The following is a 13,855-nucleotide window of genomic DNA, read 5'->3' on the forward strand; positions in this document are numbered from 1 at the left end:
CGGAAACCGGAGGAAAAGGTTCAAAAGAACTTCCGCACAAATCGCAGAAACGCGTTAGTGAACTTGCATGAAAACAGGATTAGCATAACGTAAGTCTGCATTTTGGAAGATCTGTTAAAGGAGTCAGTTGTCTTTCCGTCTTCACAACGTGATCTGAGATTTGTGTCTTCCCGAGTGAATGTATGTGTGTCAACAGGAGCGCCTTTAGCGTGAAGCTATGCTAAACTGGCCACCAACCGGCAGCTTAGTTGTCAAGAGCCATAGTAAGACCCGTAGGGCACTATAAGAGAGGAAACATCCACCCGCAGAGACTGTGACAGCTTAGAAACGAGCAGCCAATCACGGCACAGTCATTTAGCTGCTCTGTCCAATAATAAAAAAGGAACAAAATGATGAGAGATGAGAGAAAGGGATGATATGTACTCATCAAACAGAGATGTTAAATAAAACTAACACTGGGGGTTTTAATCACTCCTCAAATGTCTGTTAGCTGTTCTGCCTCTGGGTGATCATCCCTGACTCCCCCCTCTACAAATAATGTCAGCACACAAGCAGAGAAATGGGGACCCCCCCCCCCCCCCCCGGACTGGGGACACATCATGATCCTGCTGACGCTGTTCAACTTCCTGCACACCCTTCACTTCCTGACCTGGTGCTGGTTGCCTTTTAGCTGGTTGCGTGTGTGTGTGTGAGTGTCTGTCTGTGTGCACGTATACTGTAAGTGCATCTTTAAACCAAAAAAATCTGAATGGAAACACAGAAAATAAACACCTTCCCGTGATGACAATTACTCCTGCTGCTGGCTGATAAGTGGTCTCTCTCTCCGCCACCTAATCCTCCATAGAAGCACATCAAACTTATTCACATGTAAATGGACACGAAAACTGTCCCCTGCGGAGGGGGGAGGGGGGACATGCATCCACAAACACGTAGCCCTACCATAGTCTCAATACGTCTGTAAGCAGGCCTCATTCTCCTGCAACATTTCAGAAGAAGGTTCCACTGCTAAGGTATGAGAAGCCCTCATTTTCTTTAAGCCAGCCGCACATTAGCACGCCGCCGATTTTTAAAATCTGTGCAATGCTGTGTGCATTATTTATTCTGAAAGAAAAGGGTAACGCAAGATCGCTCAGGGATTGCAGGACGCTAAGGTCATTTTTTAATATGTAATGCCATACGTATTATGGAATTGTCATCAGCTGTCTGATAGGAGATAAAAAGACATCACTAGAGCAGAAAACAATAAAATGTGAACCTGCAATCTAAGTGAAAAGAGGAAGGAGAAAACAGGCACAGAGAGACAGTAATGGCCGGCAGGGACACAGGGGTTGGGGTCCCGGGTCGTCACACTGACCGTAGAATTGAAGCGAAGGTGGCAAATGTTGCAAGAGATGATCTGCTTCTTTTTGAGGGGGTGGGGGGCGCCGAAGGTGTGGTTGATCACGGCCTTTTGGACTGGATCCATCTGTCGAAAACAGAAGCACAGGCATTGCGTGCTGACCTTCTCCTTTCAGCACGTGTAGGCTTCGGTCTGAGCTGTGCCTCTCAACGGTTTTCCAGAAATCATTTATGAATAGAATTTCACATGCTTTTAATCCTCAATTGTAGATTATGTTCTTTATTTTTGGTATCCATAGTGGTTCATAATGGATTTCAAGGGATACAAACAGAAGGTGATTTTTTTTTACTTAAGGTGATTTTTGCAGTAACATGTGACAAGAGATAAAAGCATTTTTTCCTGGAAGCAATATCCACTTGTTATGTCTTTGAATTTGAATGACATGAATTCCAGCAACATATCTGAGTTTGGTATAACAGAACCGACAGAGAGTCTTGATCTTATCTACTGCTCTCTCCAGTGTTAGTGTAATTTATTGGGAAACCAAAATGTCAACTGATTGTGACTGACTGTAACCAGGATTAGCCATAACAAATTCACAGCCACTATTAGCATAATGTAGCATAATGCTTTCCATGTAGAACGTCTAATTTGTGAATTTAGGTTCCACCTGTGTCAAGAAATGTCCATTTGTTTCATTGTGCGTACTGAACTGAAAATGATTCCATAATTCCTCCTGGGATCACAGTCATCACTCCGTTTGAATTGTAAAATGTTGCCCTTTCACCTGTTTCTTTTATTGTTCACTGCCTTTTTAAACATGGATTAAAGGAGTACAGCCCCATTTTCCCCCCTAACGATGCCTTACTGAAGAGGTTATGCTGAATAATGTTACCCATTCAGCTGATATGGTAGATTTGCCCCGGTTAACAGTTCTATGTCATGTGTTGTATCAGGGCTTAAGAAGCGGATTTGAAAAGCACAGAACTACACGGTTTTGATCTGTTGGTAGAGAAGTGAAGAAACCCCTCAAGGCCAAACATCTGCTGGCATTTTCAGTGTCTATACTGAGCGACCACTTTAGTGAAGGAAAGGACAATCTTGGTTTTCTCAGTCCTGTGATGTTAACAGCGGGGCTTCAAGCCGTGTCCCAGACTGACTCCATGCAGGCCGTACTCTGAGTGCTCTGCCTGCACACTGACTGGCTGCTCTAATACACCATCGCTGTAAGGAAAACCGCAATAAATCAAAGAATCACAGAACACTGCGTCTTCTATGACAAGAATACAGGGAGTTTTATTAGCCACTCTAAGGTCACTTAGGAGCTTAAATCTGTATCTTGCTTATAACCTCCATATACTGTAGATGACAAAGTCAATGTCAGATGGCTGATTTGTACATATTTCATACCTGAAGTCTGAGGCACAACCTGAATGAGCAGCCACATGAATTTTTCATGCTTTACACGGGGCTTCAGTGAAATCGACTGGCTAATTCATGTAATCACTCTCCTTGCTTTAGTGTCCTAGTCACAGATTGTGAAAACATGTTTTCAGAGAACACATTTTAATTAGCGGCAGACTGACAGCTGAAACAGCAGATTAAGGGACTTAGTGTCCAGATAATTACTTCGGCAAAGCAATTAAGATGTGAGGCAGGGCGGCGACTAGCAGACCCCAGGGGACCTGCGATGTCACATTGCTGCTATTTCCTTCGAAGTCGGGGACAAAGAGGCCTGTTAGGCCTTCAAAGCCTGGGGGATTGGGCAGACCCACCTGTCCCCGTGGACACAATCCCTGCCACAGAAGCTAAACTACTCAGACATGCCCTCTAGGTCTCTTTCGGGGTGGGGGCTGGCTAACTGCTAAGTGTTTGTTTTGGGAGTTCCAAGAATGTGCCCTTTGTTCAGCTCCAGTCATCCCAGTCGTGCCAGTATAAACATGTCCATTGTCCTGAAGTGCTTGATTTTTTTTTCCTACAGAGGGAATTATCCGGTAGCTGCTGCATCAGAGACATGCGATAAGAGTTTTCAGTGGATGGCAGTAAAGAAAGGTGGGGGATGTTGGTGGAAGCTATTTAGTTACAGAGACAGGTGCATTCGTCTTAGCGGTACAAGCGGGGAACAAGGCGGCCATTATCAGACCGGGAGTCCGGCGGAACGTGGGGGGGGATCAGGGGCCAGGCGGGATGATTAATGGCACATGTGTGTGTACCCCGCTTTGCCTGCTAACGTGCCACGTGAGGCCCACCTGAGCCGCCTGCTAATCAACACCACCGGGGTGGGGGGCTGGAGCGGGGGAGGAAGGTGAGGGCTCCATGAGCTGAAGAGCGGACCTGCCTCTGTGTGTCAGAGTGGGCCGCTGAGGATTTTAATTGCAGGCAACAGGGCTGCAATTATTCAAATTTGAAGCCCCTTGTTTCACCCCTGCCTTGCAGCTAAATGGCTGATTTGGAGACGGAGCCTCTTGAAAGACTCCCGCCTTCATGTGACACTCTTTCACGCTTTAAAAGCCACCAGAGGCCCCCGAGAGACACTCCTTCACGAGATAGACTTCTCCTGAGAACAACATCTCGTCTTTATCATTAAAGTCCTCGCCTGACCTTTTCATTTTATACACATGGATTCCACTTCTACATATTTACGTATTTATTTATATGTACGTAACCCTACATAATCCGGGAGCCCTTCACAACTGCCCTCCCTCGAGGGGTCCAGTTTTTCTGGTTTTCTGTCTCCTTCAATCCCTATAGAAATAACCAGAAACCAAAATGCAGCAAGTTGTTTGTAAATTAATTAAAATGTGACTGTAGACTGACTAAAGGGCAATGTTACTCCCCCTCCCTCCTGCAGACACACAGCATCACAGTAAAGCCCTTGAGCCTCTTCCCGTTCCCTGCCACCCCGGCCTGCCGAAAGCGATTCATTAACTGGTGAACCAGTTGTCCTTGAATTCTCATTTCGTTAATGCAGTTCGCCTGGGAGGACGCCACGCCAGGGCCGGCGTAGGGCGACAGGACAGGAGGCAGCCAGCCTGGACGTGCCCCCGTGGGACCTGCAGGCACAGCTGACAGGCTAGATGCACCGGAGCGGTCCTGGGAGTGGCGTGGCGGTTTACGGCGCCCGACGTGGAGAGGCAGCAGAAGAGGCTGCTGAGTGACTGCGAGCGCCTACCTTGGCTGGCTGCGTCCGGACACTGGCCCTTTCAAAGCAGCTCGCAGAACGAGACTTTTGTCCGCCCGCAGGACCCCTCAACCCTAAAATCCGCACTAAATTGTTCTGATACGTGAATCGAGTTTCAAAATCGCTCCGATCAAATTCCTCACATATTTTTTAGGTTTTTTTCTTTCTTGTACTGGCTTTGTGAAAGTGAACTGATAGGTGGATCAAGGGCAGATATGAAGAAGAGCCTCCAAAAAATGGCCAAAAGTATAAAAGAAGAACCTTGTTTCTTCAATGTTAGTTTCGGAGGTAGGTTTTACATTTGCACTTTTGATGGTAACTTATCCGGGGAAAGGTGCATTAATGCTACAACGCTGACAGACACAAAATACTGACAATGACCCTGGCTTCACATGTTGGTTTAAATGAGTCATTTAGTTAATGCAGGTGACCAACTAGAAGAACAGTTTCAAAGGTTAAACACTAAAGACGCTGAATGTTTAGACTATGCCAGAATAACGAAGGCATCACCAAAGGCAGGTGTGTAGGTGTGCGCTATAAGAGGATAAGGCCGGGCCATACCGCCAACCCTGGGCATGTCCTGTACATGCTCTGTGGAAAAGGGGGACTTATCACATTGACTGTTTTGACATTTCTTGTGTCATTTTCACAATTAACGACAAACCAATAGTGTTTGCTGTGCTGGAGAATGTACAGCATGTGATTGTAAAGAGCAAAAATAAACACGTGTGTTTATTTCTGGATTAAACAGAATGAAGTGGAAAACTGCTTGCGGCGGTGAGCGAGAGGAAGCTGTGCCAGAAATATTTTAATTGAAAGATATTTAAACTGATAAGGCCATAGGAAATGGTCCAAGACTCATTATGCAGCTGAATGCAGACTGGATCCAGTGGTATGGAAACGGAAGCCAGCCGGGGGCAGTTTTCTGGATGGAGCTGGAAGAGGCGGGTTTCAGTGGGATGGGGCTAGATAGAACTGGAAGGAGCAGGATAGAATGAGATTGGGTTGGATGGAGCTGGATGGAGCGGGATTGAGCTAGAAAGAACATGGTTTGATTGGATGGAGTGGGGTGGAGTGGGATGGAACTGGAGAGAGAGGGATTGAATGGGATGGAGTTAGATGGAGTTGGATGGAGCTAGATGGAGCTGGATGGAGCAGGATGGAGCTAGATGGAGCAGGATGGAGCTGGATGGAGCAGGATGGAGCTGGATGAAGCAGGATGGAGCTGGATGAAGCAGGATGGAGCTAGATGGAGCAGGATGGAGCTGGATGGAGCAGGATGGAGCTGGATGGAGCTTACCGCGTTGAAATTGGGAAAGAGGCTAAGCGGGGAGGAACCGTCGAGCCGGAAGGGCAGAAGGTGCTTGAGATCCAGCTGTGGCTGCACTGGGCGCCCTGGGACAGGGAGGGAGGCCAGCAGGGGGCTGCTTTGGGCTGGAGTACCTGCAGATGCATGAAGAAAACACTGATGAGGACTAAGGACATTCCATCCCAAGTGGGGTCATACCCATGTTGTCACTGGTCCCTAACTGCCATTGATAAAAATTAGTCATATTTCTTCCCATCTGTAGAAAGGATGCTTGTCTGGTTCTCCTACCTCGTTCATTTTTGTTGAAACTGAAACATTTATTTGTTCTGATTCCTTTGCTTATTAAACCAAATAAACCCCAAAACCCCCCCCAACATCCTCACTGAGTCCTATTAGGCGCATATGGATCCGCTTGCTGTCCTAACTGGAGCGTCACCAACCTATAAATACTTTAAATGCTTTCACTTCATCTGCTTCACATTGATAAAAAGGCCAAACGCTGTCAAGTCGCAGGACTTTATGTTTTTTTTTTTTTTTTGCTCACCGATATAAGAACCTTCCTCTTAACAACAAATAGACCCAGAGCAATACGCAGCCCACGATGGCAATGATGCTGAGACACTCAGCTGAGCAAACCCGCACTGTTCAAACACATAAGTGGGCCAAACGTCCCCCCAGGGAGGATGTGAGCTGACTGCCCCCAGGGCTACGCAGGCCCACCACGCGATTCCCTCTTTAATCTCCTGGAGGCACATAAAAGCCCATTGTGTACTGCTTATCTTCCGCTGGCTGCTGGTTGGCTATGCCCTGCTGTTCTGCTTCATTATGGCTAGAAACGGGGCCACTATGCAGGTGCCCTGATCCTCGCATAAACCTCTGGCCACAAAGACGCCCCTCCCGCGATAGGATCTGTGTGCTCACACACATACACCGGGGGTCTAAATTCCAGCCTGCACTAGATGAGATGGATGGGCCTATATTCCAGCGGTCTGGTGTCAACCAATGACGTGATTCCTGACTCAAATTCATTAGAATAAATTATTAGAGATCAAATGTAATTGTTGGGGCAACATCTCGGCCCGAGTATGGGCCTCAGGGACAAAGGGGTTTCAGACCGGCTGCACTATTCTACCACCTTTATTTTCTCGCCATCCCTGCCCCCCCCCGTCTCTTGTTCATTGTTACTGCAGATTTGTGCCCTGTGGTTTCCATGGGCTATGAGACGTGATGGGGATGAGAAGGGGGTGCTCTACCTGCATTGGGGGCACTTTTGTTTTAGGGTTGGGTGCCAATATTGAGTAAACCACCCCCCTCTTCTTGCTTTTGTTGGAGTAACCAAGTGGTGCCCGTGGACGAAGTGGCTGATGGCGAGGAAGAGGATTACCTGAGCTGCACAGTGGGCTGGGTTTCCTCTAGAAGCTTTGTCTGTTTCACTGGTAGGTTTGGAGTCACTCAGAAAAGCATTTTCCTTGGGGAGGAGCAGCTATGTGACGCCTAACAGCATTTCTTACCCCAATCAACTTACATATACTTCCACCGATATGCTCCAGGCTCAGCATGACCCTGTATTGGACAAGCAATTACTGAAGATGGATGGATGGATACTGACAGGTTATGCAGTCACACACTGAATTCATTCTTCTTCCCCTGCTTTTATGGCATGATTATTACTTTAGTGATACATCTTGTTAAAAATATCAGCCCTGAATTACTCCATTTTATAAGACAACCAAAGTAGAGCAAAAACCAAATGGCTGTGCTAGCTACTAATGTTACTATTTTTGGTAACGGTAAATTTTCACTCACACACATCACTTTGTCTTTGAAAATAATGAGTATAATTTGGAACACCATGCAAAGCCTCAGGGGTGGCTCGGTGGGGGGGGGCACAGCTAATCACTGTCCCCAGCTCGCCTGCAGCGTATGAGTGTGTGTGTATGTGCCCTGGGATGGCCTGGAATCCAGCCCAGGGTGTCCTCCAGTCTTTTGCCCCATCCTGCCTGGGATATAATCCAGGAAAACTGCAACCCTGACCAAGATAAACGGCTGGTGAAAGAAAGTCAAGGCAAAAATGTTTGCTAGCACCTAATTTAAGGCCATATTTTTAGTCATTTATAAACACATTCATAATGCATTATAATGCATCCGTAAAGCATAAAAACACTATAAATATTTACAAAAAGCATAACACATTACAGCCATGTCATATTACAATGCAATATGAAGCTCTCATCCATAATGCACGATAGATACCTTTATAATGCATTATAATGGTCGGTTATAGGCTTTATGGATGCTTTGTACTGAACATATCCTAGCATGCAGAACGGTAGGGGACACTGCAGATAGGATACGTGTCCATCGCAGGGCATATAATTGCAATCCTGAGATAACAATCAGTTTAACTGATTGGACTGTGGGAGGAAACCAAAGTCCTCGTAGGAAGCCCCCACTTTATAGGGAGGCCCTGCAGACTCCAGACACACTCAGTGGGGGCAGCAAGTGACAGAAAATAATTCTGATATTTATCATGCAAATATACACTGATGACCCAAAACATTATGACCTCCCGCACCTGAAATGAATTAGGGCTGCACAATATCACACAGCAATCATCTGAAAGATTTGCACATAACATTGTGCTATGTATATAAAACGAGGAAACGAAATTCACCTGGAATAAACTATGGCCAAACGGAACTTGTTATTATCTACCAACAGAGTGTGTCAAATAACTTGGTAGTGCTGCCACGAGTTGTGTCAACAGATAGGAATCAGTGCCAGCAAATGCAACATGATTACAGGGCTTTAGATGCCGGCTTTTTGGTACGATACGGGTGTTTACTTACACCCACAATTTGATAAGCGGATTAGAACTGTGCCTAAAATATTAATGAGAAGCGTATTGTGATGCCCAAAAGTTAGTCATCTGAGTGACTTTAACAAAGGCCAAATAATTATGGTTAGACGACTGCGTCAGAGCATTTCTGATATGGGAAGATCAGTGGGGAGCTCACGGTCAGCCGTGGTCAGGACCTACTGAGAGGTGGCTGAGGTGGGAAGAACCACGAAGCACCGACAGGGTGGTGGGCAGCTGAGACTCCTCGATGCGAGATGTGAACAAAGGCTGTCACGTCTGGAACAACCCAACCGAAGGGCTACTGTGGGACACGGCAGGTCATTCTGACGACGATCTTGGGAGCAATGTGTCACAACAAAGAGCATGGAGTCATGCAGCACATGGCCTGCATGGGCAGGTTGTATCCTCTAGTTAAAGACATTTTCTGGACTCTACCCAAAACAGAAAATCTCACCAGGGAATCGACCTGCAACTTACACGGAACTGATATTTTTCAAGGCTTCAAACGAAAATGGCGACTTCAGGTAGGCAATCGATACCAGAAGCTGATGGGCAGAAATATGAGCCTTCTGGCGATATTGATCTTTAATTCCTACATGCAGAAGAGCATCGGTCGGGATGGAGGAGCGGAGGCGTGTCTTTCTCATTCTGCTGGGGGGAAAAAAAAAAACAAAAGCAAGGAGCAGAGGAGGAGAAAAATGCAGACGGATGGATTTTCATTTCGCCTGGCAGCGCATGCCGCGATAATGGTTTCTGCTGACAAAAGGAGCAGCTACATCAAGGACGGCGATGACAGAACAATTAAAAGGTTTTCCAAGCGTAAGTTTTAAATATTGCACAGCAAACAGAAAACATGGTGGCCCAGGTCACCTGTCCGTGGCTGTGCTGTGTACCTGCGGAAAACCGTACCCTCTGATCTGGTCGGGATTCATATCTGATTGACTTGGGGGGGGGAAACAAAATTACACTGTAGATATTTAACTTAATTGCTGCTTCATCGTGACCTGCCCCCAAGACTGGACTTATATACAGGATCCTGAGTTGTGAGGAGGGGGCAATTTTTTTTTTTCCCAGGTTACAGCAGCATTTTTTGTTCTAGGTAGGGCACCAACAATAACTGTAACCTCACCCCCTTAAAATGAACACCGGAGTTTACTAACCGCTACCCGTAGTGAGGTGGAGTTTTGCACCTGAAAATTTGCACGTCAACAATATAACCAAGTGCTTAAATATGAACCCAGTGGTATAACTAGTGCGATCTAACCTTCACATGCCGGTTTGGACGAAGGGGCGAACCAGGGTCATGGGCCCATAAGGGGGGGGTGAGACGGTGACGGCAGCACACGCGGCTCCCCCCCCACACTGACACCTCCACCCCCCCAGCTGCGGTGACGCCGTCCGTCGCCGAGATCCATGCCAGCCGGGCAGCTTAGCCTGGTGGAGCCCCCGCTGGATATTAAGCGGTGGGGATTAACGCAGCGCGGCGATTTCCACCCTCCGGCGGCCTGCTTTTAATCAGACACCCTGCACGTCCAACTTGCAGTCGTGCTGTGATGGCTAAGGCCTCGCTTTATGGTCACGTGACCACGTTTCGATTCCCTCAGCGACAGGGACGCCGGAGTTTACAGAGTGACCTTCCTCACCACTCCCTCTCAGATGTAGCATTTTTATAATCCCTTGTGTTATTAAAAAAATATGATAAAATGCCACCTCACAGCATGCAGGGTTAAGGAGGCCGATTTAAGCTGACTGGTGTAATTGGAATTTGCATGATGTCGCTAGCTGACGGACGCTCCAGCCATGGTTAGGCTCATCGGATACGGCCCGTCCATCAGCGGGACACCGAGGGAGCCGTCTCGTGGTGACGCTAAGCGACACACGGACGAGTGGCATGCTAAAGCCGCTGATATTAGCGGGGGGGGTTAGGGCAGAGGTGGCGTTTCCGGAGGGTGGATTACAGCATCCATATGCAAATGAACTAGCATAAGATACGATGGGGGTGTAGACGTCAGATGACGAGCCCTGTCAATTACCTGTGCCTAATTACCCATAATGCCCCAACACTGCCTGCTGGCAGCCCCTGATGGCAGATCCTGCACCCAGTTCAGCCCCTCCCACTTGATTTTCTTTATTCTAAAGCAAAAATGGATTAATTTTGGTTTTCATTCCCACTTCCAATTTTTGTCCCCAAAGTCCCGGTTCATTCCTGTAACCCTGGTCTGGGTGTTTCAATGCACAGACGGCATCAAGTTTCCCCTCAGCCTAATGGCCTTAAATCTCTGTGTCACCAACACATCAAAGGACGGGACTGCGGATGCAAACGTACGCCAGGCATGGACCCCCGTGCACCGCTGTGTGTGCCCCCGTCTTATCATGAGCTCTCCTTCCCACGCAGGAAATGAGATGTGACAGTGCAAGACAGGCCCTGGGCTGCAATTTCAGCTACTGCGCTAACATTGGTGAAGCAGCTAATTTAATCTGTGAAACACGCAGGGCTGCCCCTCGCAGTGCCTGACTGAAGTGGAATCTGTGACGCTAAGATGATGAGCATTTCACAATAATCTGATGCAAAAACACATTATATAAAATGTAAAATGAAAAATAAAAAAGCACTGAAGCCACAAGGAATATTCAACAATGGAATATAGAAAACTGAAGATCAGTGTCTTTACACAAACATTTAATGTAAAAACAAGACTAAAATAAAAAACCTAGACTAAAATAAAACTAAAATGAATGCTGGATGAAAGAGTTACTGTGAGGAGAAAAAAAGTAAAGCAAGCAGTGATATTAGTTTTGAGTCAGTCTTGGGGAAAATGACCTAATAAACAACACAGATGAATGAAAATAATGTTTGATTAAAAGTTACCCCCGAGAACCATATAATCTAGCAGAGGGAACAGGCAGCTGTAAGGAAACAGAGCCGTGTTTCATTAGAGCATTTTACATTTTAGAAAAGGAGATACATTTCATCTTTAGTGGTGCTGCATAGTGAAATGAGATGTACTACACATCTGAGTAACAAAGCCATCCATCCATCCAACCCAGATATCTCATTAGAGGAACAAATCCATCTATCCATCCATCCCTCCCTCCCATATATCTCATTTGAGGAACAAAGCCATCCATCCATGCATCCATCCATCCATCCATCCATCCCAGATATCTCATTAGAGGAACAAATCCATCCATCTATCCATCATCCATCCCTCAGCCATCCATCCCATATATCTCATTAGAGGAACAAATCCATCCATCCATCCATCCATCCAACCCTCAGTCTCAACCCTCCCATATATCTAATTTGAGGAACAAATCCATCCATCCATCCCTTGTGTCTCATTTGAGTAACAAATAAATCCATCCATCCCATATATCTCATTAGAGGAACAAATCCATCCATCCATCCATCCATCCCTCCCTCCCATATATCTCATTTGAGGAACAAACCCATCCATCCATCCATCCATCCATCCATCCATCTATCCCTCCCATATATCTCATTTGAGGAACAAACCCATCCATCCATCCATCCATTCCATACATCTCATTAGAGGAAAAAATCCACCCATATGTACATGCATTTTACTCACTGCAGAGTCACGGTGTAAGGAAACAGAAAGTACTAGAAAGACTATGAGACTTTGGCAAGAATGTCAAAGAGAATATTAACGTCAGTCTCCACAGGTCTCTGTGCAATAAGGACACTTATTATTGCATTGATTTGCCAATATAAGAGCTAATTCACTCAAACTGTGTGGGTGAAACACAAGCGTTAATACCTCAGTACAGCACAGAACATTTCTTAAATAAGCTCAAATCCACTTACACAAATACATAAGGAGAGTTCTACAGTATTGTTCTATTAAACCACAGAAATATAACAGAATATAGCCATGCTATTTTATCGAAACGGCGTTAAGAATTGTCTAACAGTTTGCCACAAATCAGGTCTGTAATTGAAGCTAATGTTTTAGAATAAAGGCCAGAAGTACAGTATATATGTATGTGTGACAGAAAGCCCAGCAGCAGGTGATGTGCTTTAGGGACACGTCACATATCAGAGTTACTGCGCCTGTACTTTTTCTCTCTTATCCATTCACCCATCCATCTGTATCCAGCTGACGTTTGCGGCGTGGACGTCCATAATTTTAACAGATGACAAACCGAAACATCCAGACTGAGACATGGTGACATTCCAGCTCCTTCGCTCTGCCTCCCCTGCCTTGTCAGGCTCTCAGTATTTATAAAGTATGTGACGGCTGCGGTTTCTTTATGGCTTTTCTTCACAGCAGCACACTGGATTTATCTTGCGCAAGAACTGATCTCGTCCCTCCTCCCACCAGCACCGTGGTTTAATCAAGCCTGCCACCGCTAGCTAAATGATTTCATTCGCTAAACGTGTCTTGGTTTAACGGCGACTGCTGTCCTGTGCAAAGGCGTTTTAATGGAACGAGGATGGGGTTTGCTCAGGGAAATCTTGGGAAAACATAGAGCTGAGTATGAGGGAAGGCTGCTGTATTACTGACACTATGCGCGATAAACAAAGTTTACTGGAAAATCTGACTTTTAATATCGCTAAAATCCATAAGCATTAAACAGTAATAAATAACCAAACTGAAATCTTTAATCTAAGTGAAATTGATTAATTGACACACAACAGCACACAGCAATGGAACGTGCCCTCTGTGTTTAGCCCATAGTGACATATCAGTATGCAGCTATTATTTAGCAGCTAGAAAGCAGTGTTTGGGGATGGTACCTTGCTGGTCAGGGATTCAAACCAGCAACATTTCTATCACAACCCTAACCATTAGACTCAACTGCCCTAGCATACAACAGTCCTGCCCACCTGCTATTGGTACTTGCTCCCCCTCCGCTGATTTTGCCAATTAGGGGACTGAAGCTAAGTTCAAGGGGGGCTTCAAACACGACTTTATTACTACCAGCCTTCATGCCGGCTTGGAAAATCCAGATCTGTTATTCAGCAAACTCCATGAAATATCCATCCAACCTCTGCGTGTTTATCCTGGGGAGGGGGCCTGGAGCCCATTCCAGGCAGCACAGGGCTGCAGTATGTCTTGGGTGGGATGCCAGTTCTTTGCAGAGCACATACACACAGAGATTTAGATGCCCAGTTGCGTGCATTTTGCTTGTGGGAGGAAA

The 13,855-nt window shown here is 46.2% G+C and overlaps 1 protein-coding gene across 4 annotated transcripts in view; it reads right to left on the reverse strand.

Annotated features, from left to right (window-relative positions):
* The window catches only part of LOC111842551 (zinc finger protein 385C), a 146,249-nt gene that overhangs the window by 17,609 nt on the left and 114,785 nt on the right, over positions 1 to 13,855 (reverse strand). For all 4 annotated transcript variants that reach the window (XM_023809278.2, XM_023809279.2, XM_023809281.2 and 1 more), the window contains 2 exons: positions 5,821 to 5,963; positions 1,355 to 1,465 (listed from right to left, as the gene is read on the reverse strand). In XM_023809278.2, coding sequence (XP_023665046.1) covers positions 1,355 to 1,465; positions 5,821 to 5,963 — 254 coding nt within the window. The remainder of the gene's footprint in view (positions 1 to 1,354; positions 1,466 to 5,820; positions 5,964 to 13,855) is intronic.

The sequence above is a fragment of the Paramormyrops kingsleyae genome, chromosome 5 (assembly GCF_048594095.1).
Source record: "Paramormyrops kingsleyae isolate MSU_618 chromosome 5, PKINGS_0.4, whole genome shotgun sequence".
NCBI classification, from domain to species: domain Eukaryota; kingdom Metazoa; phylum Chordata; class Actinopteri; order Osteoglossiformes; family Mormyridae; genus Paramormyrops; species Paramormyrops kingsleyae.